Raw genomic sequence first — 24,917 nt, 5'->3', positions numbered from 1 at the left:
TCAGGAAGTGTGAGAAACTATGCAGAATGTGTTATTTCTCTAGGAAGGTGAAGTGTTGCTTCTGCCATCACTGTGACACATTTCCTGGCAAAAGTTCATGGGAGGAGAGGGTTGATTTGCTTTACTGTTTTAGAAAAATATTAGTCCATCACAATTGAGATCCATGGCAGGATGCTTTAGCCCTGCTGTAGGAACCTATGGTTCCTTGTTCACCTAGCAGCAGACAGGAAGCAGAAAGTTCATGAAGGGTCTGGACCAGGATCAGTAAACTCTCAAACCTTAGTGATTCACTTTGACCAGCCAAGTTTTACCTCTTAAAGCTTCCATGGCAAACAAAATGGCACCACAAGCAGGGAGCCAACTCAGAAACAGCCTAAAGGGATATTCCAAATTCAAACTGCAAGAGAATTCAGAGCAAAGTACCAAGACTGGGTAGCTTAAGAGAAATTTGTTTTCTGTCATTTCAGAGGCTGAAAATCCAAGATGAAGGTGTTAAGTAAGAGCTTTCCTGAGGTCTTACTTAGTTGAGAGTAGTTGAGAGTCACTCACTCTCCCAGTGTGTCTTCACACAACCAGCTTCTGCTCTATGCAGTGATCCTAGTTCTTCTTCCCCTTGGATTGATTCTGGGTGGTCAAGGCTTATCCTTATTCTTCCTACCCCTTAAAGTTAGCTTCTTAAAAGCCCTATCTCTAAATACAGTGATATTGGGGGTTAGGACTTCAGTTTATGGATTTTGAGAGGACATACAACTCAGTCCCAAAGAGGTTTCATTGTATATACACATTTCAAAGGAAGATGGCACCTGGTGCCATGGAGACATCTTGATTTTGCAAATCTGAAGAAATTTTGCCTGCTTTCTAGAAATAAATATTCCAAAGGCCAAAACCCTCCCCTAGTGCCAAGGGTCAGTCTTGACTTGGAGAATGGTTCTGAGAGAAGGGCTGTTTGAGAACGGCAAACGACCAACTTAAAGTCAAATTGTGGGTCCAAGCTGACAGCCTATGTTCTGCTGTAGAAAGCTTTCTGAATTGCTCTCTTTGTTTTGTGCACTCTTGCGCTCTCTCTCTCTCTCTCTCTCTCTCTCTCTCTCTCTCTCTCTCTCTCTCTCTCTCTCTCTCTCTCTCTTTCTCTTTGGAGATCTCCAGACAGCTCTCTGCTCAGGCTTTTTTGCAATTCTAAAAACTCTGGATAGCTCATCTCTTACACATCAAAAGCTCAGTCTTTTATTTACGTATCAATTCGATTATTACCCTAGGTTCCCTTTTTATTATCCCTTGAATCAGCGTCTTACACCCCCAGTGCCTTGATTATTAGAAAGAGACTGCAAACAGAAAAACAGACTGTAAGAAAGAAAGCTGGGTGGGACTCCACCCCACCCTGCCCTGAAATTGCCATCAGACCACGCCTAGATCTAAATTAGCTCTGTCCCAGACTGACCTTGCACTCAGGAATCCACCTGCCTTTGTTAGCATAAGCAAAACCTAGCTAAGTGGCATGTGGGGCAGTGGACTGGGCCACCAGGCAGAACTGGTAAGGTAGTAGCAAAGTTTAGAACCCTGACAAAACTTATAATTGACAATGGCAGGAGTAGCTCCCAACCAGATTTCCTGTCCTGAAGCATGTGACCATGATACCGAAGACCATGACGAGTCAGGTGGCATAGAACTTAGGGTTCTTCATGCTAATGAGGTATCTAGATAGGCCCCAGGTGTTGAGCCTCTTAACTTCTCTTCCTGAACATCCCTTCCTGTAAAGAGTATTTAATCTCTGGTTCACCGAGTAAGTCTTATACATCTCCATCTGCCATGAATAAAGTAGTTTGACCAAGCAAAGACTATTTACTTTATCAGAAACTGCTGGGGACAGAGACTGGGGGGGAAGGGGGTTGGGGGGTGGGGGAGGAAGTCTCTACTCTTCTTGGTTCTCAGCGGTACCTGGGTGCCCTGGACTGTGAGAACCACAGCCTCCATCCCAGCCCCTTGCTGTTTTCACCTGAAAAACATGGGCTGGGACCTCTATCTTAGACTGCACTTTGCCTACCCTGAGCTGTGTGTCAGCAAGCAGTTCAGCACCCCAGTGGCAAGGTAAAAATGCAGACCCACAGTGGGATCTTGCCTTGTGATCGCCACTCCCTAAATCTCTTTATCTCCTCCCTTAGTATCTCTTCGACAAGTTGGCTCTTTGTGCAGCTGCCTGTGTTCCTTTAGATCTGTGAAGCTCCTTCTACAATTTATATTATATCCTTACATTTTGCATAGTTGAGAATGTATGCATTTTCAAACTCATGGTTTCAGCATTCTTTCCCACACCCTTAAGGGTTGTTCTGACGGTCACAGCATTCTACCATTTTGCTGAGATAAAGACATGTTCTTGCCTCCTGGACTCATGCTGTTTCTGATTATCGTGGACTCATTAACATGGGCAGAGAGGACATTCCTCAAAGGAGGAACATAAAAATATGTATACTGTTATACAGACAAGCCTTAAACCCACAGCAACCATCCACACTTGAGGAGGCTCACTTCCTGCTGGCTCTGTTCCAGGGGCAGGAACCATGTCATGCCATCCCTTACACATGGCCAAGCAGAACTCGGCACCCTAGAATAATCTGTTTTCAACTAAGAACTAAGATTTCTTTTCCTCTCTTTGGAGGAGGTTAGGGCTTCTATACAGCTGCTAAATATAACCACCCAGATTCATATTTTGGGACTCCTCACCTATTATCCAAAGTCCAATATATGTAGGGGTTTTTTTTTTCATTTTTTGTAAATTATTTTATTTTTTCACATTTCAAATGTTATCTGCCTTCCCAGTTTCCCCTTCAAAAGCCCCCTGTCCCCTCCTCCCTTGTATCACTCTTGACAAACTCTTACCGGTAGGTATGGCTCTAATTGATTACCTGCAGGTGAGAGTTGGCCGTGGTGAGCCAATGAGTCTATCCCTGCTACAGAAATGTTGTGTGTACTTTTAGGACAGTGTAAATATATATCTTAAAACAGACATTTTAAAGCTAGATATTAGTGTATCCCTGAAGGCCAAGCACTCAGGAGGCTGAGACAGGGAGCAGCAGAAATTACATGAATAATACTGTCTCTGGGGATGAGGGGAGGAAGAGATAGCCAGTGGTGGTGGTGGCACATGCCCAGAACTCAGGAGGCAGAGGCAGGTGGATCTCTGAGTCTACATAGTAATACATAGAGTCTACATAGCAGCCTGGTCTACATAGTAATTTCTAGGACAGCAAGAGCTACACAGAGACACTTTGTCTCAACACCCACCACAACCCCAAATTAATTATTAAGCCATTAACTTTAGTTTTCTCCTAGTTGAAATGAGACAGACTATAAAGGTATTAATTATCTATCTACCAAAAAAAAAAAAAAAAAAAAAAAAAAAAAAGAAGGTTTGTACTATATTCCAGACTGTTCTGGAATGCTCCATCTAAACTGGTCCTTAACTCAAAACAATCCTCTGGCCTCATTCTCCCAAGTGCTGGGATTACAGGCAGGAGCCACCATATCTGACTTCAAAGTAAGTTAATACAGGACATTCAAATGGCTTTAATATTTTAAGTTAATATCCTAGTGAGCTGAAAGTTGAGACAAAATTTTGAAGTTTTGTGAAGGGGTGGTTCTGAAGGTCCTGTTCTCCAATTGGTTCTTGATCTATCAGTAAGGAAGCCATGGGTCAATTGCTGGGCAGAAGAAATAGGTGGGAGTTCTGGGTCTCCAGCTGGCTGGTGACAGATGCAAGAAGAGAAGAGAGACCGTTTACCATGCTTCTGAGGGAGAAAAGGTGAACAGCCATGTGAGATCTCAGATGGAGTGGCCACAGGCCATACCTACAGTTGAGTGGTTGGGACTAGATGTAACTGAGCAACTTAAGTTGAGTGCACATGGAAAGGTGCAGAGCTAAAAGTATTGATGAGGGCACATTTCTCCAGGCGGGAGATAAGTAGCACCCAGTAATTGTGCCAAAAAGGCAAATTGAAATTGAGCAATGTATGTTGTCTGTGTTTTTTATCTGTGGATTCAAGGAAATCTGGGTGAGGGCTGGTAGCACAGCCCATTCCTGGAGCCCAGGTGGGGTAGCAAAAGCTACATATAACAGTTTTGTGTGGAGATATCCAATTTTGTGTGTCAAGGAATGAAATTTTATACAAAAGCAGAAAGAAACATCTGAAGATTTCTGATGTGGAGAGTAGAAGGGTGGCATGACGCTGTAGGAGAAAGTTGCTGGGTCAAACTCAGGGCCTTTTGTATGTGAGACATGTGCTCTACCACTGAACCACATCATCAGCCCAATAACTGGATTTTAAAAAGAAAATATTTTATTTGCTTTTATTTTATTTCCACAAAAGTTTTGTCTGCATATATGTACAATTATTGTGTATCTGATGACCTTAGAAGCTAGAAGAGGGCATCAGATCTATTCAAACAAGAGTTACAGAAGATTGTGAACCATCATGTGGGTGCTGGGAACCAAACCTGAGTCTTTAGCAAGAGCAGCAAGTGTTTCTAACCATCGAGCAACTGTCCAGTCCCTAACTCTGGATTTTCAAAGAGATGACGGGGTTCTGGAAATATAACTCAGTAGTTAAGAGCCTTTGACGCTTAATCACAAGGACTGGAGTCTAGATCACAGCACCCAAAGTTTGGGAGCTTACAGCTGCCAGCTCCAAGTATCCAGCATCTCTGTTTTCCTCGAGGACCTGCACACATGTGCACACATATGCACACATATGCATGTATACATGCACCCAGATATATACAGATGCATACAGGCACACAAAATAAAAATAATTAAACTAAGATGAAGTCATGACAAAACACCTTTTTTGAAAAAAAGAACATTTCAGTTTCTCAAGTTAGTAATTTTTGATGAGAAAAGGCCAAGGTGTTGCCTTCTACCCCAAACTATAACATTTGCTTGGTTTTTTTGAACTAGTGTCTTGTTATGTAGCCCAGGATGGCCTCAGATTTACCTCAGTTCTCCTGCCTCCATTTCCCAAGTGCTGAGATTACAGGCATGTACCACTACAAGCTCTAAGAGAATAGCAGCCAAGGAATAATCTATAATGGTAGCTTTAGAAAAGGAAATGGAAAACCAGAGTTCAGAAATTGTGAAGATGAGTTATAAGGGATTTGAAACAAGACGACAGCTGTACGAGTGTGGCTAGGTACTGTTCCTACACAAGTGTTTTTTCTAAGCAGTTGAAACTGAATATTGTCTTTAAATTTAATGAGTCAGGGAAATAAGGGCATAGGGTGTAAAGGAGAAAGGGGGTAATTTGTAGGGTAAGCTCCTAGAGACAGAAGAATAAGGAATATAGTATATATGTTTATTATTTTTATTATTATTTTATGTTTATAAGTGTTTTGCCTCCATGTATGTACGTATATGCACTATGTGTATGCCTGATGTCCAGGAAGGCTCTGTTGAGAACCTGCACTCTTCCTCTACGCTTTGGGGCTAAGTGCTCTGGTCAAGAGAGAGAGAGTGGGGCTGCAGGGGAAGAGACACGAAGAATGGAGACAAGACAGAGGTTCTGATCAAGTCTCAAGTCTCAAGTCTCGCTTATTGAAGGGAATTCTGAGGTATTTATACGCTTTTGCCACGTGCCTTGTAGGCATGTGGATACCACGTGACTTGCAGGTGTTGATATGACATAAGCCTTACAGGCATGGCTAGAGTGGATAGCACGTGCACTGTGCGCCTTGCAGGCTTGGATAACACGTGCGCCTTACAGGCATATATGGCCTGGATAGCACGTGGACAGCACGTGAACTGCAATGCCTTGCAGGCGTGGCTACCACGTACGTACGCCTTGCAGCTGGGGGCAGTAAACAGCAACACAAAATATGTGGGATATCAGAGTGTGCTTCAGCTGTTGTAGGCTATTGAAAACCAAATCTCTTATCAGGGTATATGGTTCCAGATGGCTGCAAAGATAATCTAGCCGCTTTCTGCTAAAAGTCGGCTCCCAACAAGGCTCAAAGAGGTTATTCGTTCCCTTGGACTGGCGTTAAAGAGAGGTGTAAGCTGCCATGTTGGTTCTCAGTATTGAACCCTGTTCTCTGTAAGAGCAGCAAGTGCTCTAAACCCCTGAGCCAAATATCCAGCCCTAAGAAGATAGTATATTTCAATATTTTATCATTACAAAAAAAATGAATTGATCAGCTTCACTATTTTGTCTTTTATCTTAAAAAAACAATAAAAAGTTGTTAATTCTTTATGGTCAGTATCAAAGTAGTTTTGCTAATTGTCTCTCAAGTCTAGAGCTACACAAGAGCCCTCTGCTGCTTCATCCTTTTTCTCAGCTCTTCTGTCTTTTATTCCTCAATATAAGTATGTAGATTTCCTGTAAAGTGTAATCAGAAAATGAAAACTACTTTCTTTAGGACAAATGGTGATTCCTGACTGATGAAATTATTCTTCTCCATTATCTAAGCCAAATACTTCAACAAGGCCTACCACCTGCAATGAGACAATCCCAGGTTGAAGAAGAGCTGTGTGCTCAAGTTAAACTAAAGACCATACCCTGTAGGTACTTCTTCTTTAAAATTAGCAGTGGGAGCTGGAGGGATGGGTGAGCCGTCAAGAGCACTGGCTGCTCTTCCAGGGGACTTGGGTTTCATCACATTGTCCGTATGGTGGTTCCCAACCCTCTGTGTCTCCAGTCCCAGGAGATGTGTTGCTCTCTTCTGGGCACTGCATGCATTTGGTGTACACATCCATACATGTAGAAAAAGCACCATTATATATAAAAATAAATAAATCTATAAAAGATTAACAGCTTTCAGTTGCTAGCTTGGCCCCAGCACTACACAAAGTTAAATAGAAGAAAACAAAGGCTCTACCTTTGAGCGCTACACCTGTTCACTGCGGCCATCACTACAGGTTCCTGGAGTGCTGTAGCAGCCAAAATTTAGTGCTTTATTCAAGGTACCATTCAAAAATCCTCATATAAATGAGTCAAGAGGATCCATGATTGTAAAAGGTAGGTGTCTAGTAATTCCTGTTTTACACAAAAAATTAAGCACAGGAGAGAAGGTAAGTGTTCATTTGCTTGCTTGCTTTTGTTTTTTGTTTTTGTTTTTCAAGACAGGGTTTCTTTGTATAGCCCTGGCTGTCCTGAAACTCTGTTGTAGACCAGACTGGCCTCAAACTTCTCTGACTCACAAGTGCTGAAACTAAAGGTATGTGCCACCATGCCCAAATTAAGTGATTTTTTCTAAGGACAGATTGCTAGCAGAGTCAGTTTCAGCTGCTCTTCCACTGTAAAAGGACCAAGCTGCTGCTGCTCTCCCATTGCCAGCTCACCTGTCCCACACCGCAGCCATTTAAGTTAGCTCCTAAACAGTGACAAGCTTCGTATTGCATCTCTCATTCTTAAACCAATATACCATTTCCCAGTTTATATCCTTTGATGTGTAACCTTATTCTGCACTTAAAATAGTCGCTTAAAAGTGAACTCCCCCTTCTCACATGCCAAGATTACACATAACTAGTTTTATGCACGAGAGACTGAACCTGGGGCTTTGGATGGCTACACAAGCATTCTACCAACTGAGCTACGTCTTTAGCTGCAAGGGTGAACTTCTAATCAAATTACTTATCAATGATGGATTTTAACTAGAAGAGACCTCACCTTTTTAATTTGGAAAGCGTGGGAAATTTTAATAAAATATTAATGGACAGAATGTTATGGTCTGATCCTCCTAGAATAGCTGTAACCATTTTGCTCCATGCCTGCCAGCTATCTCATATTGTTTCTGTATCGTGCCTGCCAGTCATTGACACAGAGAAGTGACTTGGCTTAAGGACATGCTGACCACACACCCTGTTTTGTTCTGTGTGTTCTGAATGTTCTGTATGGCCTTTGCTTATCTTAAGAAATTCCACAAAGCTTTACATAGGACCCATCACATCAAAGGTCAGTATGAACTATTATCTAGAAAATATCTTGAGTCAAAGCTGACTACTGGGCAGCCCTTCCTGGACCTACATATGCGCTCACTGTGGTTTTTGTGCCTGACACTGAAGAATGCTACTAGTAAGCCAAACAATGTTACTACTACAACGCTCATGCTTTGTGATCTCAGTGTTCTGAAATTCCCCTGTTCACCACCCATCCACCATCCCCCTCACCTTACTCAGGACCAACCAGCTTAAAGGTTAGCTGATAATACTTTGCCTAGTGAGCCAGCTGCTCCCCTCCTTGCCCTTTAAACGTTTGAACCTGGTTTCTCATATAAAAAGCCTGCCCTGAGGACAGACTACAGCCACAATTAGGTTTCTCCTTCTTGTGGTTCAGTATTATAGTGCATGTTCAATAAACTCCTTTTTCTTAACTGACGTTGGTGTATGTATAGTTTGTGTGGCAATGTCCAGTCCCCAATAAAGAAGAGATCAAAACTGGGGGGGAGGTGAGGTAGTTAAAAAAAATACATGCTGCACTTGTAGAGAGCCTGAAATCAATTCCCAGCACCCATATCAGGTGGTTACCTGAAGCTCCGGTGGAATCCCTGACCTCCACACATGTCTGCTCTAAGGCACGTGTCCACAACAGAGACCATGATTTAAAATTTTTACAAGTGTTTTTATTTTTGTTTACTTTTTAAAAGATTTATTTATTTTTATTTATATGAGCACGTTGCAGCTGTCTTCAGATACACACTAAAAGAGTGTATCGGATCCCACTACAGATGGTTCTGAGCCACCATGTGGGTGCTGGGAATTGAACTCAGGACCTCTGGCAGAGTAGTCAGTGCTTTTAACCGCTGAGCCATCTCTCCAGCCCTTCCAAGTATTTTGAAAAGTCAGATTCTGTGTTTTTATGTAAGTAAATTGAAAATAAAGAAATGGGGACGTATGAGTGAGTGGTAGGAGAAGCCTGCAGAGGCAGCAAGAGGTCCTGGGACAGATCCCTGACCAAGGGAGGGGAGAGTGAGGATAGAAAGCCATGCTGAAAAGACAAGGCCCGAGGTACAGATAGACGACAGGGGCTTTGCTGGAAATCAAAGCTAAGGTTAGAGTTTACTGCAGTATTTTTGAGATGATACTAGTCAGCTTTGTTTTCTAACTTCCCGAGCAGTTCTTGGAAGTCAAGAGGGACTCACCCATGATGACTTAATCCTGTAGATATGAAAGCACAACTTCAATCTTTAATGGACTATTTTCCTGTTGTCCATTTACAATAAGCGATATAGGAGTAATGTCTTCCTTTCCTATCTGGTGCTTTTGACACATGTACCTGTGTGTGCACATCATGTAAACAAGTAATAACATAGGCTTCACAAGTGAGTTTGATATGCCACTGTCATCCCTAAAACTGGTGTGGAAAGACATTCACAATGTTATATATTTGATTTCTGTTAAGATAAGTTTATTGGACTTTACAGTTTTTATTTTATATTTTGCAATGCTAAGGATCTAGCCCAGGGCCTCACATGTTAAGAAAGTTCTCCTGTTACATTTTAAACAAATTTAAATAGAGATGATAAGATAACAAACCATGCTGAGTACCAAGACTTTTAATGCTTCTAACACCAACTGTAGAGTTTGGGAGTATCCAAGGACACCCTCAGGTGTGGTAATTGGTTTTAAAAACAAATTCAATCATGAAGTGAACAACATTGACTCCTCTCAGCAACCATGTGTGAGAAAGCAGCCAGAGATGCTCCGCGGCACCTGTGTGTAGAGTTTTTACTGTGCACTAGCAGTTCGGGCTCTAGACCCTCTGGAGGTCAAGCTGAGGTCAGACTCAAAGCCTCCACCATAAGTGGGATGTTAGATTTTCTTACAGGCTCAAAAGCCTCAGGGTAAAAAATAATTTTATCAGATAAGATATTTTAGAAATACCCAGCACAATGGGAAAGGCCAGATCTCTTTCTTTGGACCAAAGTTAAATGTATTACACAATGTACATTTCTTCGGTTTAACAAATAAGTATGTCTCCATCTCTCTTTCCTTTATTATTCTTGGCATTAAAAATATTTAGAAAGCCAGGCACACTGAAACACAGCAGTAGCCTCCGTATGGGAGAAGCTGAGGTTGAAGTTAGTACGCTGAGGTCAGCCTGTGCTACATAAACCCTGTTTCTAAAAAAGCAAAGGGTGGAACCCAATGATAATCTGCCCAATGTTTAGAAGGTTCTGGGTTTGCACTCCAGGACCATAAAATATGGCAGGTCGATCTATGAGTTCGAGTTAGCCTGGTCTGCGGAGCTAATTACAGGATAACACAGGGCTACACAGAGAAACCCTGTCTCAAAAATAAACAAAACCAACAACAAAATAATAAAAATACAAGCTTATAGAAAAAGTAGCAAGAATAAGAGGATCGTGTATATTTACACATATTACCTAATTTCACGGCATTTTTTGTGTTGTTTTGAGTCAGTGTTGTTGTGCTGCCCTGGCTGGCATGGTACCGCCAGAGGACACACGTAGACGGGGGTGCAGACGCCCAGGAGGGGCGGGGACCCCGAGCTGCGCAGCGCAGCGCCCCCTGCCGCCCACGGAGGGAGCCCGCTCGGCTCGCAGGACGCCGGAACATGGCGCGGCCGCCCGCGAGCCTCGGGTCGCAGGCACCGGACCGCGACCGAGGGGAGGCCAACGTGGTGGCGCGGATGTCGCAGTGGGCGGATAACCATCTGCGCCTTGTCCAGGTGCCACGGCCCGGCGGGGTGGGCTAGCCTCAGCGGGGTGCTCGCGACAGGCCTCGAAGAGGATCCGCAGGGACGGAAAAAACAGCTCGGGCACAGGGGAATAGCCAGAGAGGTGACATATCCTCTTTGGCCGTCTCGGTGGCGGCCATCAGGCCTGGAGGCTGCCGCGGGGTTGGAGACACCACAGGGCTGGTCCAGGAATAGCTCCTCATTCAGGATGGGGGTCTGGAAACCCAGGAAGAGCAGAGAAGCCCTGGAGGCCTTGGCAGAGCAGAGCCTTGCGTTTTTCCAGGGCTGGGATTCGAACTTCAGTAAGCATTGTAGTGCTTACCACTGAACTATATCCCCAGTCGTGTTTTGTTTTTAAGTGAAACAAGACACTGAAATTCAATCAAAGAAGAGACACTTAGACCATCAGTCTAATACCAGAGAAAGAACTGCTAAGGCCCCTGTGGTGTTGATGTGTGTCAGGAGGGAGGCGCTCCTGAGTTGATGGCAGTGATGGTTCCTGACATGGAGCAGCCTTAGTAAATGATTTATTGGGACATTAAAATTTGGAGGCCGATCTCGAAGACAGACCATCAGACTTTAAAGCACAGTTGTAAGTTTGAGGCAACATAGCATAGGTTAGTGTTCAAGGGAAATCAGAGCTGGACATAAAGCTGAGAGTGAGCTGCATGAACCGAGCAGAGTAGGTAAAGCCCTGGTCTTGACCGACATCTTGAAAAAACTGCAGAAAGGTCTAGAAATGAGACATTGTGGGGGATTCTCTGGGGAGTGGAAGGCAGCAGAAGCAAACTCCGAGGCAGACAGGGAGAAAGATGGGAAGCCAAAAGCAAGGATATAATGCATTTGGAAGGAACAACAACTTTTAAGAATTCTGCTGAGAACTGGAGGAAGTTGAACTTCGCAAAGGCTTTGCAGCTAGGCAGCATGAGGGCCAAGGCCATCATGCCTGCTGACGTGCCATTCATTGCCATCCTTAGAGCAGACTAGTATCTGCCATTTAGTAGTAATAAGTGCCAAATAAATACATGTATCATTACTTACTATAGTCATATCAATGTTCAACCATTTACACACACACATTTGAACTGTTAGTGGTCACGAGGACAGTCTCCTTCCTTTTAGTTAGTACTCTGACTATTGTAAATGATAATTGGTGAAAATTAATCATTAAATCTCTTCCTGTAGAACATCAGCACTGGAATGGCCATAGCTGGGATAATAGTTCTAATAAGGACTGTTCGGCTGGTGAGTCACCAATGGTACAGGCAACAGACAGTTGGTCTCATTCCAGGCGGCTTGGATTCATCCTGGAAGATTTTAAATTGCATGTGTGTGTGTGTGTATGGATATATGTGTGTGTGTGTGTGTGTATATATATATACACATATATATATGGAGAGAGACCACATCTTAAGAATGTGGGTTATCATTATGATGTTTGTGTTGATGATATCTGAAAACAAAATATATATAAGTACTTTATGTCTCCCTCCACCAATCCAGAATGGTCCTTCTGAATCCCAATTAAAATTAAGTTCTGGGGCTTTGAGATGGCTCAGTAGGTAAAGGCTCTTGTCCAAGCCTTGGAGACCAGAGTTTGAGCCCAGAACCTACGTGAAAGTGGAAGAGAACACACACACACACACACACACACACACCACACACACACACAAACACACATACATACCACTAAACAGAAATTTTAAAAAATTCAATTCTGGTTGAGAGGTGACTGGAAATTCTCCCAACATTTAGGTAAAGCTCTTCTCCCTTGCAGAGAAAATATACTACAGCATCAAATATTCTCTCCTAGTAAAACAAAACAAGTCCAGTGTCATGTAACATTCTGAGCTAGCCATGATGTGTGCTGCTTGTTGCATAAAATAGCTACTAACCCTGGGTACCAAGTAGTTACTGGGGAAGTAAATTTTCAGTGTTGACCTTTGTCAACAGGATTCACTTTGTCTCATAAACAATTTTTAAAAATAAATAAACATGTCTTGCCGGTTAGGAATCGTTTAACTTGACACAACTTTGCTCGGGATTTACACTTGCCATCTCTTTCTATGTAGCTTGACATAGAAAAGAAGGAGTAGTAAGCTTTAAGCCTCGATAAACGTTTTTAAAGTTATTTACTATTTTTATTTGTATGTGTTTGTGCATGTGTGAGTTTATATGTGCCAGATTCCAGAAGAGAATGTCTGGAACTTGGTGCTGGAAACTGAGCCCACATCCATTGCAAGGGCATGAAGCACTCTTAGCTGCTGAGCCATCTCTCCAGACCCTATTTGATTAAATATTAAAGTGTTAATGTCAAATTAAGAACCAAGTTAAAACTTTTCAATGGCTATGTCTTCTTGTTAAACGCTTAGATATCTTCACGTTTTATTTTCATTTTTAGTGAAAATTACATCTTCTTCTTTGTAAATCAACAGACATCAAAATTTACAACCTCTTCGGATATTCCAGCAGAATTTATAAGAAAGAACGTTAAACTACGTGGCCGATTACGGCGGATAACTGAGTGTGGTCTAGAGATTGAACATATACCTATTACTTTACCTTTCATATCTTCATGGAAACGTAAGTAAGAAACAAGAACTGTAAAACTAAATAACTACTGTAGTGATTATTATGGCATTTAATAACAAGATGCTGTTTATAAAATAGCAAAAATATTCTCATCCTGATTACTTTCCATAGTCTATGAAACTCTGAACCATGGTCTGATTTACAAGAAATTATTTAGTTTGGCTCTAGAGTTCTGTCCTTTGTTTTAGTTGACTGTTCAGTCTTTCATTTAGGTGGCAGGCTGCTCATCCCATAAATGACAACAATCTGTTATGGCCTAGGACCTAAGATAACTGTGTATGATGCTGAATTAACACAGCACAGCCCTTCCAATCTTGTGGCTTACAGTCCCTGTGGAAGATTGATAATATACATGTGAAGATTTGTCCTAATGTCAATGAAGACAGAGTCCTAGGATGCGTAGTTACTCAGATGTGATAGGGTTAAGGAAATATGGTCATATACAGAAGTTAGAGAAGGCCTGGTTGAGGAGTTTTTATATAATCAGAGACCTGAACATTTGAGTGGGCTAGCCTGGAAGAACATAGGGAGGAATGAGCCCACAGCTTTTGGCGGTCTATATGAAGCCTTCTGTAGCTGAAACATAGCTAAGAAGGGCCGAACGGAGCCAAAGGAGACTGGATGCGCACAAAGGAGCCACATTGCTTTTCTACTTATTATCATTTAACTCTGCGTCATATTAAAGAGCCCAGACATACACATTTCTCCTGTAGATGCAGTGTCATGACCACAGGGATAGGTAGGGCGATCCTATTTCAAAACAAACAAACCAAGAACAAACAGGAGTTTGGTGATGAAGCAGACTCCTTGGTGATGGTATTTATCACTGAGACAGTGCCATTCCGTGTCATTCTTGGGACCCAGTTGCCCATATTCTTGCCCTCATTGGACGTTCTTTCTTCCTTCCCTGATTCTGTGTTCATCTGTAAAACCCACGTTCTATCTTTTTGACAGAGTACTCTTATCCTTCCCTACCACAGCCATGTTACTCTTTCTGCTACCTTCTAATATCTCTGTATCGTCCCATTCAACATGGATTGGACTTTTAAAACTGTTTTTTATGCAAGATTTATTGAAGGAGACTGGATAAAAGACTGAGTGGTTTAGAATACTTGGTGCTCTTCCTGAAGACCTGGGTTCAATTTCCAGCACTATTTTGCCATATCATGGCTATCATGACTAGTAGGTCATAACAGTTATCATGGCTAATATGTAACAGCTATCATGATTATTATATTCTAACACAGCTATCATCCACTATTAAGTTATAACAGCCATAAAGACTATTATACCATAAAATGGCTATTATAACTATTATGTTAGAACACAACTATCACTGTCATGCAAGATTTGTTAAAGAGACTGGAGAGATGACTTAAGGCATCTCAGCAGTGGTCATGTTGGCTCACAACCATCTATAACGCCAGTTCCAGGGGATCCAATTCCCTCTTCTGACTTCCAAGGATGGGTGTACATATACACACGCAGACAAAACATCCATACACATAAACCTTAAATTTTAAAAAAGATTTATTGAAGAACTAGAAAGGTAAAAAGATTGTATCAAAGAAACAAATCTAAAAATAATTAGAGATTAGAAATCATGGGTAGGCAACACGGCTCAGCAAGCTGAAGAGCTGCCTTCCAGACCTTTCTAGTTGAGCACAATCTCAAGGACCCACATGGTAGGAAAGAAATAACTCCACATGTTATACTCTGACTTTCATGTGCACGTGCGCGCGCGCACACACACACACACACAAATAAATAAGTAAATAAATGTAATAACTAAAAAAACCCAAATATAGACAGTGGAGGGCTGGTGAGGTAACTCAGCATATAAAGGTATTTGCCACCATACTGAAGTCCTGAGTTTAATCTCTGAGGTCACATGATAAAAGGAAAGAACTGACTGCCACATGTTGTCCTATCATGTCTGCATGTGTGCTGTGGCAATGCATGTACCTGCTCATACACACAATAAATAAATGTAAAAATGGGTTTTTTTTTTTTTTTTTTTTTTTGCTATTGTTTTGAGACAATTTCTCACTATATAGGCCTGGCTGGCCTAGAACTCATTATGTACACCAAGGTGGGCTGGAACATGTGACAGTCTTGCCTCCGCAGGTTATAGGCAATGCCCAGCCAAAAATTACAGGCTTTTAAAAGTAACATTTACATTTCCATAAATATTCAAAGGTTTTGGTGAAAAATCTTTTGACTTTCTCCTAATCATGCATGTGTTATGGATGGTTTATTCAATCATAATGACTTTATTTTTATTGACTGTATCATACTTTGAGTGTGCAATAAGAAAATTTCTCATTAAAAAACAAACCCAGTGGCTTTTATTATGTGAAGAACTGGGACACTAATACTAAAGTTGATGGTGTTGAGTGAGATTCGCACCATCCACTTCATGTTTTCAGTTACCTAACCTTTGGTCTCATAGACCACAGAAGCTTCATTGGAAGATTGGTGATACTGGAAACTTCAAACATTAGAAGGGCCCTCAGAATTTATTGGTATGCCAATGGCTTACAGTCATCTAATTTTTAAAACTTGTTTATGTTTTTTTGAGGTAAAATCTTGCAGTATAGCCCAGGTTGGCCTTGAACTATCAATACTTCTGGCTATGCCTTGTGAGTCTTGGGATTACAGGCATGTCCTACCTTCCCCACAACATGATCTAATCTGTGTTGTATGTTCTGTCTTTTTTTTTTTTTTTTTTTTTTGGTGGGGGGTGGGTTTCGAGACAGGGTTTCTCTGTGTAGCCCTGGCTGTCCTGGAACTCACTCTATAGACCAGGCTGGCCTCAAACTCAGAAATCCACCTGCCTCTGCCTCCCAAGTGCTGGGATTAAAGGCGTGCGCCACCACTGCCTGCCAGGACATCTTTTTAAGACGATATTTTTTTTCACCTAGAAATAGATGAAATTTAACTTATGTTTTTTAACCTCTTTGTAAGCTCTCTCTATATTTTAAGTATATAATTTTTTAAATTCTCTCTCTCTCTGTCTCTCTCTCTCTCTCTCTCTCTCTGTGTGTGTGTGTGTGTGTGCATGCGCTGGCTCTCTCTTTTCACTGTTCTGGAAATAGACTTACAGCAAGCACTATTACTTCCTCCCTTGGTTGCTTTATATGTTCTTGAGACAAAAATACCTGACCAAAGAAGCTTAAAGGAGGAGGTTTGTTTTCGATTCCAGTTCCAACAGGATGCAGTTCATCATGGTGGGGAAGGCATGGCAGCCATGCTCACTAGCCAGTCATGTTGCATCAACTGTCAAAAGGCAAAGAGAACATGGAAAGTGAGATCCAGCTTTAAAATTTCAAAGCCCAGTTGGTTATGGTGGGTGCAGGCCTTAAATCCCAGCACTCATTAGACAGAAGCAGATGGAGCTCTGTGAGTTCGAGGCCAGCCTTGTCTACATAACAAGTTTCAGACAGCCAGGGCTACATAGAGAAACCCTGTCTCAAAAATCAAACAAACAAACAAATGAACAAACAAGCAAGCCTGAAGACCCATCGCTAGTGGCACAGTCTTCCAGCAAGTGTCCACCTCCTAAAGGTTCTAAAGTTGTCTGTCGGGCACTAAGTCTTCAAACACATGAGCCTATGGGAGACATTTCACATTCAGACCAGAGCATCCCACCACTGGCCCTATAGGCATGACTGTTTCATGATGCAAAATGCATTATTCCAACTTCTAACATTCTTATAGTCTTTAATAGTCTCAACATTGTCCAGAAATTCAAAGTCCAAAGACTCTTCTAAAACTCAAGTCATCTAATAATTGTGACCTGTAAAAAAAAAAAAAAAACAGAACAAATTACTAGCTTGTCCTGGGGGCATATGTCTTTAATCTGAGCACTCAGGAGGCAGAGACAGGTGATCTCTGTGAGTTCAAGTCCAGCCTGGTCTACATAGTGAGTTCCAAGCTAGCCAGGGCCACATGCCCTGTCTCAGAGCACACACACATTTACAAATAAATTATTCTACCATACAATAGCAGAGAGTAAACATTTTTATTCGAGGGGAAGAACTAAGGTATAAAAACCAAACTCTAGCAGGGATAAAAGGAAAACACCAAGTTCAACAGCTCCAGGTCCACCATCTGGGATGTGTAATGTAATCAACTAGGTTCAAAAGTCCCATTCTTCCAACCCTGCCACCTATAGCACATACAGCTTCTGTCTTGGGCTGGGTCTGCTCCTCCAAGACTGCAGCCCTCCCTGTTGGATGACTTATGGTCCTCATGTCTTAAATCTCCTGGAGTCTCCATTTCAACTGAGGCTGTACAGCAGCCTGTTGGGGCCTTTCTGCTCTGTCTCTAACCCTGCCACAAAGTACCTGGCATCAGCCGTTATTCACAACTCTCTCATCATGCATTCCTTGAAAACTAGTAGTACCATGTGGGAGATACTTATAGCATTGCCACATTCTGGAGCCACATCAAGATATAGGCCACCCCCTGCCCCCCTTGGACCACAGATGTCTCAGTACCATGTACTGACCCTGGGGAAACATTTCTTTAGGTAGTTGCTTTTTTCCAGAAGCTAGAAACCTCTGGCATTCTGACTTTAGGCCTTTTCTTTGGAAATAAATTTGCATTTTCATGGATTGGGGTCTTTGATTGGTGGGTTTTTGCCCTTAGAGAACCTGTCTTACTGTCTTAGGGCAGAGCACGGAGGTTCTCTTTACCACATTCATCTCTAACAGCTGCTTCGTTGTCTGCACTCTCTTTGTCCAAAACCATTAAGCTGACCACACACTTTTCTTTGACAAGCATCACATGATGACCAGAGCATGAGCTGACTTGGCCAGCCTGGGCAACACAGAGTGAGCCTGTCTCCTGAAAAAAATAATTAGTTAATAAATTAAATAATTATTAAAGTTAAGTTGATAAAGTATTTTCAAGGATTTGAGTAATATATATCTTCATATTATGTTGTCTTGATTATGAATTGGTAAAGTCTTGTTTGGAAGTCAGTTGTATAAAATGTTTTTATTTTTATTTTGAAGTAATAATTGGGCTATGGCTCAGTGATTAAGAGAGTGTCCTGATGTTGCAGAGGATCTGAGTTTGGTTTCCAGGACCCATGTTGAAAGGCTCACAGCTGCCTGTAACTCTGGCTACAGGAATTTCATGCCTCCTTCTGGTTTTCATGACCACCCTCACACATGCATGCAGAATATTTTCACACAGATACACATAATCAAAAAATCAAACCCTCTCTTCAAAAGGTAATAATGTTGACAGAGCCAGTCTTTCTTTGGATGGAAGCTGGTCTCCTTAAGAAGTAGTTAACATCTGGGGGCTGGTGGTCTATGCCCTTAATCTCACCACTCGGGTGGGGGGTGGGGGTGGGGGGAAGAGGCAGGTGGATGTCTGTGAGTTTGTCGGCCAGCCAAAGAAGGAGAAGAAGAACTAACTATAGAGCTAGTTCCAGGACAGCCAGTGCTACCAGAGAAACTTTGTCTCAAGCAAACAAACAAACAAACAAATAAAGAGCTAGTTAACAAGTTTATTGAAACAATTTCTGCAGTTCTCCTTGTACCGGTAACCATATCATTAAGCATCATTAAGCTGCATTGTTCATATATGCATGGAAACATATATGCATATTGAGATGTTACAAAAGTGAACTTGGCTAAATCTTTTCTGTTATGGAGCATAATCAAATGAGTTTTAGAACTATTCTGTTCTATATTTACATGAAGATTTTTGTTTGGATTTGGGGGTTTTCTTATTGTTTTTTCTTTCTGTCTTTGTTTTAGTGAAGGGAAGCCCTGCCTGGTCCCGAACTCCTTAAATAGACCAGGCTGGTTTCAAACTCACAAAGATCCATGTGCCTCTGCTTCCTGAGGATTGGGATTAAAGGCTGCCTATATTTGTATTATTCGAAAAGAAATTTTATAAAAATAAGTAGTCCCAAGTGTAAGGCTTGGGTATTTATAAGTAACTACGATGCATTGTTCTATATTACTTTCTTAGGAGAACGACGTGGAGCCCTGCTGGTTAAACTGGCTGGAGTAGAACTCACTGAAAGTGGGAAGGTGTGGTTACGGAAGGAGCTGAACCCGTCCCAGCTGCTGTGGTTCCAGCTCCTTGGAAAGGAGAACTCGGCACTCTTTTGCTACCTTTTAGTGAACAAGGTAAGAAATTTGAAGAAATTACTGAGCATCTTTTATTCTTAACAGAAGTAAACATTTCATTAACAGTTTGAATCTATAATGAACTTTTCAAACTGCTAATCATGGTTATAAAATTTATGGCTATTTATTTTAGTCAGCTAGGACTTCTGAAGGAGCTGGAGAGGTGGTTCAAGCCATTAAGAGCTCTTGCTGGTCTTTCCAGAGGACTTGGGTTCAATTCCTAACAACCACTTTAGGCAACTGACAGCCACTTGTAAATCTAGTTCCAAAAGATCCAATTCCCTCTTCTGGCCTCCGTGGGCACTGTACTCATTCATGGGCATTGACACACAAATATTCACTTAATGTTAAAACTTAAAAACTCAGGCCTGGGGATGGTTGAAAAGATAGCATAAGTGCTTAAGAGCTCATATTGTTCTCATAAAGCATGTGAGTTTGATTCCCAGCACCCATAGCAAGCAGCGGACAAGCATTTCAGCTCCACAGGATCAAACTCCTCAGGCTCCTCAGGCACATGCATACATACATAAATAAAAGTAGTAAAAATAAATGTTTTTTTTTTAAATTAAATAACTGAAAAGATAGGACTGGAGGGAAGACTCACTGGTTAAGAACACTACCATTGGAGAAGACTTAGGTTTGGTTCCCAACACCCACATGGCAAGTTACAAAGATCTGTAACTGTAGTTGCAGGGATCTCATGTCCTCTTCTGGCCTATGAGGGCACTAGGCATACATGGTGTACATACACATACATGCAAGGAAACACTTGTACACATAAAATACAATACATGTTGATTAAAAATAATAAAAATAGCCAGGTGATGGTGATGTAGACCTTTAATCCCAGCACCCTGGAGGCAAAGGCAGGTGGATCTCTGTGAGTTCAAGGCCAGTCTGGTCTACATAGCAAGTCCTGGGATAGCCAAGGCTACATAGAGAAACCCTGTCTCAAAAATAGATAAAGAAAGAAAGAAAGAAAGAAAGAAAGAAAGAAAGAAAGTTATAAAGAAAGGAGAAAAACTTTCAAATTATTAATGATTTTTCCCATTGCTAAATAAAGGATCATCTGTATATATTTACATTTGCATGAGTTATCATGTCATATCACTACTAGAAGTCATTTCAGAAGTGTAGCTTGGCAACTGGGACAAAGTCTTCTACAAAGAACAAGGATGTTTCCACAGGTAAATACTGCTCCATCTGCTCCAATATCCTTGTGCCCACACACAGAAGCTGTAAAAGTAAATGCCACACATGTGTTACTTTATATATACCAAAACTATCCTGTGGAGTTGCTGGTCTCAATTACGGGTAGGACTCTAAGGGGTGATGATTGTCTTGCCCTGACTAGCCAAAGGGAGAGTTCTTCCTGGCTTAAAGGCCTACCTTCATTCCACATCCTTACATTTTTCCTATATGATCAACCATGCTGTGCACACTGTGTGATTCAGTTACTTCTCTAGAATTCCTGCTTGAATTCTACTAATGTGTGAGACTGAAACTTAGTTGTTTGGTTTGGCTCAAGGAAATGAGCTGTTAAAATGTTTAAAAGTGAGACAAATATAATAAACCATGCATAAGTCTTTTGTTGTAATGAACTCAAACTTACTGTGCTTAGAGAAATAATGTTTTCTTTTTAATTTTGTATTAAAGCCTTCCCCCGACTCCCTCAGGATTACTTTGTTTTGTAGAATCTTAGAAAATATTTCCTTGTTTAAGTCAGGAACTTTGACATTCTAGAATTTGACATTATAGATTCACTTCACATTGTGATTTACTTTTTAAAAATGTATATGTGTTGTTCATGTGTGTACGTGTGTTTGTGCTTCTGCTTGAGATTATGTGCACTTCAGTGTAAGTGTGTGTATGTTTGTGTGTGTTTGTGTGTGTACTTGCATGCACATGGATGAGCCTGCTCCAAGAGGGCATAGAATCCTTCTACATTGGGGTTGTAAGTATATGTGGAACACTGGCCTGTCACATGGGTGTTAGATCCAACTCCAGTTCACATGATAGTGAAGGACGCACTTGTCTTGTTATGTTTTGCTTTCTTTGTATTTGTTTTTATGTATATGTGTGTCTACATGTGCGTATGCACATGTGTGTGTAGACACCAGACAGAAACCAAAAGAAGGTGTTGGATTTCCTATCGCTGGAGGTACACACAGTTCTGAACTTCCCTATGTAGGTGTTAGGAGCCCAACTCCAGTCCTCTGCGAGATCAGCAAACACTCTTAATCTTCTTAGCCACCTCTCCATTCCTGTGACTCACTTTAAAACGAAGCTATCAATACATAATTTTAATTAGCTTCGTTAGAATAAAACAGGATCTGCTTTATTCCTATGAATTCCCTATGAATTGCAGGATATTTGGTCACACTGTGAACCCCAAGATTCTGTTGTTTACTGGAAAAACCTGTTTCTAATTGTAATATATCTCAGCACACACTTTTAATCCCTTTGGCTGGAATACAGACACACCCTTAGTACACACTTGTGATCCCAAATAATGAAGATTAAAGTTAGTTTGTAGAAGTCTAATTAGGTGGCTGACAAAGTGGCAAATCAGAGAAAGATTTGACAGAATAAGATATGTCAAACTCTCAGGAGAAGAGAGAGGAAAGGGAAGCTACTTAGAGCAGTGCAGAGAGAATGGGGCGGGGCGGTTTTACTCAGACAGTTGTACAGAGACAGGTTTCAGAGAAAGAACAAGCTAGACACAGGTTTGAGGCCACGCAGAACAAAACTCAGAGGCCAAGGAGAACAAAAAGTCAGAGGCCAAGAAAGAAGCAAGATTGAATCAGTCAGTTTGGAGAGGAGATTGAGCCTGAACAGCTGAGTTGAACCAGCCAGCCAGAGTTCAGAAAGAACAAGAAAAGGTAGGTTATTCAGCAGTTAGTCTCAAAGGCTGAAAACATTCTAGGCCTAGATAAGACTGGAGGCACCAGGCGGTGGTGGTGCACGCCTTTAATCCCAGCACTTGGGAGGCAGAGGCAGGCAGATTTCTGAGTTCAAGGCCAGCCTGGTCTACAGAGTGAGTTCCAGGACAGCCAGGGCTATACAGAGAAACCCTGTCTTGAAAAAACAAAAAACAAACAAACAAACAAAAAACAAACAAACAAAAAAAGACTGTATGGAAACTAGAAGCTTCCAGGACTAAGGCAGTGAGGCTCCAGATGACAGTTACTACAAGAGGATAAAAGTCACTTTAACAGGGGGGATCATTTATTGATTTGATTACAAGTAAGAGATTCCAGAAATGAAAATTTCAAGGTAAAGATTCAAAAATTATGTGGAGTAGGTATTTTAAAATGTACATACCTAGGGTTGGAGAAATTGCTCAACAGTTAAGAATGATGGCTACTGTTATAGAGAACAGAGCCCTCAAATCTTGCTTACAGCTATAACTGGTTCCAAGGGATGTGATGCCTTCTTCTGGCTTCTGCAGGCACTAGGCATGAAAGTGATGCACAGGCATACAAGAGGGCAAAACACTCTTACACATTAAAAAAAAATTAACAAGAAAACTACCTGCCAGAACCCCCAGCCCCTGGGACTTTTAGGTCCCAGTTCATTATGATGTGTTCACCTGTTAGTTTTTAGTCTATTTTGCTGTGAGCTCTCATTGTGCAAATCCTGTGCTCCATTTTCTCTCTACACGGCCAAGAGAGTTAATAGCACTTTTATACTTTATCATTTCAATACTTATTTGCATTAGAGATCAACGAGAGAGAATCAATCGACTTTGAGTGAGGCTGGTATGAATGTAGTATATCAAGAAATCAAATCTTGGGCTGGAGAGATGGCTCAGCGGGTAAGAGCACTGGCTACTCTTCCAGAGGTCCTGGGTTCAATTCCCAGCAACCACATAGTGGCTCACAACCATCTGTAATGGAATCCAATGCCCTCTTCTGGTGTGTCTGAAGACAGTTACAGTGTACTCATATACATAAAATAAATAAATCTTTTAAAAAAAAATTAAAATCTTTCAATTTAGCAATAGCTGATTTAAGGTCTTCAACCCTTTTGTTGTTGTTACGTGTGTGTTTGTAGGGGAGGTTCACATGTATACAGATGTGCACTCTTGTGTGTTCATTTGTGAAGGCCAGCGTTTGATGACAGGTGTTTTCTTCATTACCCTGCATGTTTCCCTTCTCTCTCTGAACCTAGAGATCACCTCCTTACCTCTCAGCTGGCTGGCCAGTGACATCCAGGGACTGACTCGCCTGTCTCTGCCTCCTAGCACTAGGGTTAAGAGCCTACATTGCCATGCCTAGCTTTTTGCATGGATGCTGGGTATTTCCACGACCTGTTTTATTGTTGTGACTGTTTTGTTTGAGACAGCATCTCTCTTTTGTAGTTCAATCTGGACTTGAGTAAGTAAGTAACCCTCCTGCCTCAGCCTCACAAATACTAGGATTGCAGACAGGTGCTATCAAACTCGACCCGGAGACCTTTGTGTTACTGGTTTTTTGGTTGGTGTTGTTTGTGGTAGTGGTGATGGTAGGTTTTGTTGTTGTTGGTTTTGTTTGTTTTTCTTTCTTGCTGTCTCTAAAAAAATAAAATTGCTGCATTTTAAGCTAAATAAGATATTATAGGTACAATAATCACAATAGTCACTTCCTAAGTAATCAGTTTTCTCCGTTTTATTCAAGGGTGGATATTTTAACGTAAATCTGAATGAGGAGATATTGAGAAGAGGCTTGGGCAAAACCGTCCTTGTTAAAGGGTTAAATTACGACTCAAAAACCCACTGGAAAATTCACAGAAAGTTACTTAAAGCCGAATTGACGGCCTTAAAGAAAGGAGAAGGAATATGGAAGGAAGAGTCTGAAAAAGAAAGTTATTTTAGAAAATTGAAAGATTCCTGGAGAGAGAGATGGACAAAGGACAATGATTTAAAAACAACTGGACCGGGTCTCAGCTCCACCAAAGAAGGTTATTATGACAGCCTGCGCAGGGCTTATGGAAACTGGAAGGACAGCATTGGCAACTACTCTTTAGTTCTGAAACTCAGAGAATTTGTGAGCCGCTTACACTTTCGGAAGAAAGGATGAAGTGTCTGGAACTGTGTGAGCACTTTTCATTGAGGCAAAATGGAAACTCCCTCAGGCGAACAAAATCTAAGTCTCGTGGTACTCATAACCACTGCTAACATCAGAATCAATTTGAATGTATTATGAGCAATGTAATATACTTTTAGAAAGAATGACAAATTGTAAAAAGTTACCAGGTAGAAGAATGTACACATGTAGAACTAACATTTTGTCTTTTTCTTTTTTTCTCCCCACCCCGTAGTGCCAGGGATTGAACTCAGGCACTCTGGTCTAGCAGCAGGCCATTACCAAGCTGTATCACCAGCCCTATAGCGCTAATGTCTGAAGAGAAAGTTTAAGTACTGACTGTTATATTAGTTATTTGGGGCAGCCATATTTAACATTTTTTTTCACTTTTATCAACTTTATAATAAAGAAGTTAAAAATTT

The 24,917-nt window shown here is 41.4% G+C and overlaps 1 protein-coding gene across 1 annotated transcript; it reads left to right on the top strand.

The window, feature by feature from the left end:
* Nucleotides 1–4,346: 4,346 nt before the first annotated feature.
* Nucleotides 4,347–24,917, top strand: C4H3orf33 (chromosome 4 C3orf33 homolog). The gene is made up of 5 exons (XM_034501494.2): nucleotides 4,347–10,673; nucleotides 11,868–11,927; nucleotides 13,118–13,265; nucleotides 19,269–19,429; nucleotides 24,088–24,917. The coding sequence occupies exons 1-5, from the start codon at nucleotides 10,560–10,562 to the stop codon at nucleotides 24,487–24,489; spliced, it is 885 nt and encodes a 294-aa protein (XP_034357385.1). The 5' UTR covers nucleotides 4,347–10,559; the 3' UTR covers nucleotides 24,490–24,917.

This window comes from Arvicanthis niloticus, chromosome 4 (assembly GCF_011762505.2).
Source record: "Arvicanthis niloticus isolate mArvNil1 chromosome 4, mArvNil1.pat.X, whole genome shotgun sequence".
Taxonomy (NCBI): domain Eukaryota; kingdom Metazoa; phylum Chordata; class Mammalia; order Rodentia; family Muridae; genus Arvicanthis; species Arvicanthis niloticus.
The sequence above is the reverse complement of the archived record's forward strand: the minus strand, read 5'-3'. Positions and strand labels throughout refer to the sequence as shown.

Bases quoted from the DNA above. Each gene is read 5' to 3' on its own strand.
- C4H3orf33 (XM_034501494.2), top strand. From the start codon at position 10,560: ATGGCGCGGCCGCCCGCGAGCCTCGGGTCGCAGGCACCGGACCGCGAC. The intron at 11,928-13,117 runs GTGAGTCACCAA...GTAAATCAACAG, and splicing joins TAATAAGGACTGTTCGGCTG to ACATCAAAATTTACAACCTC. The intron at 13,266-19,268 runs GTAAGTAAGAAA...TTACTTTCTTAG, and splicing joins TTTCATATCTTCATGGAAAC to GAGAACGACGTGGAGCCCTG.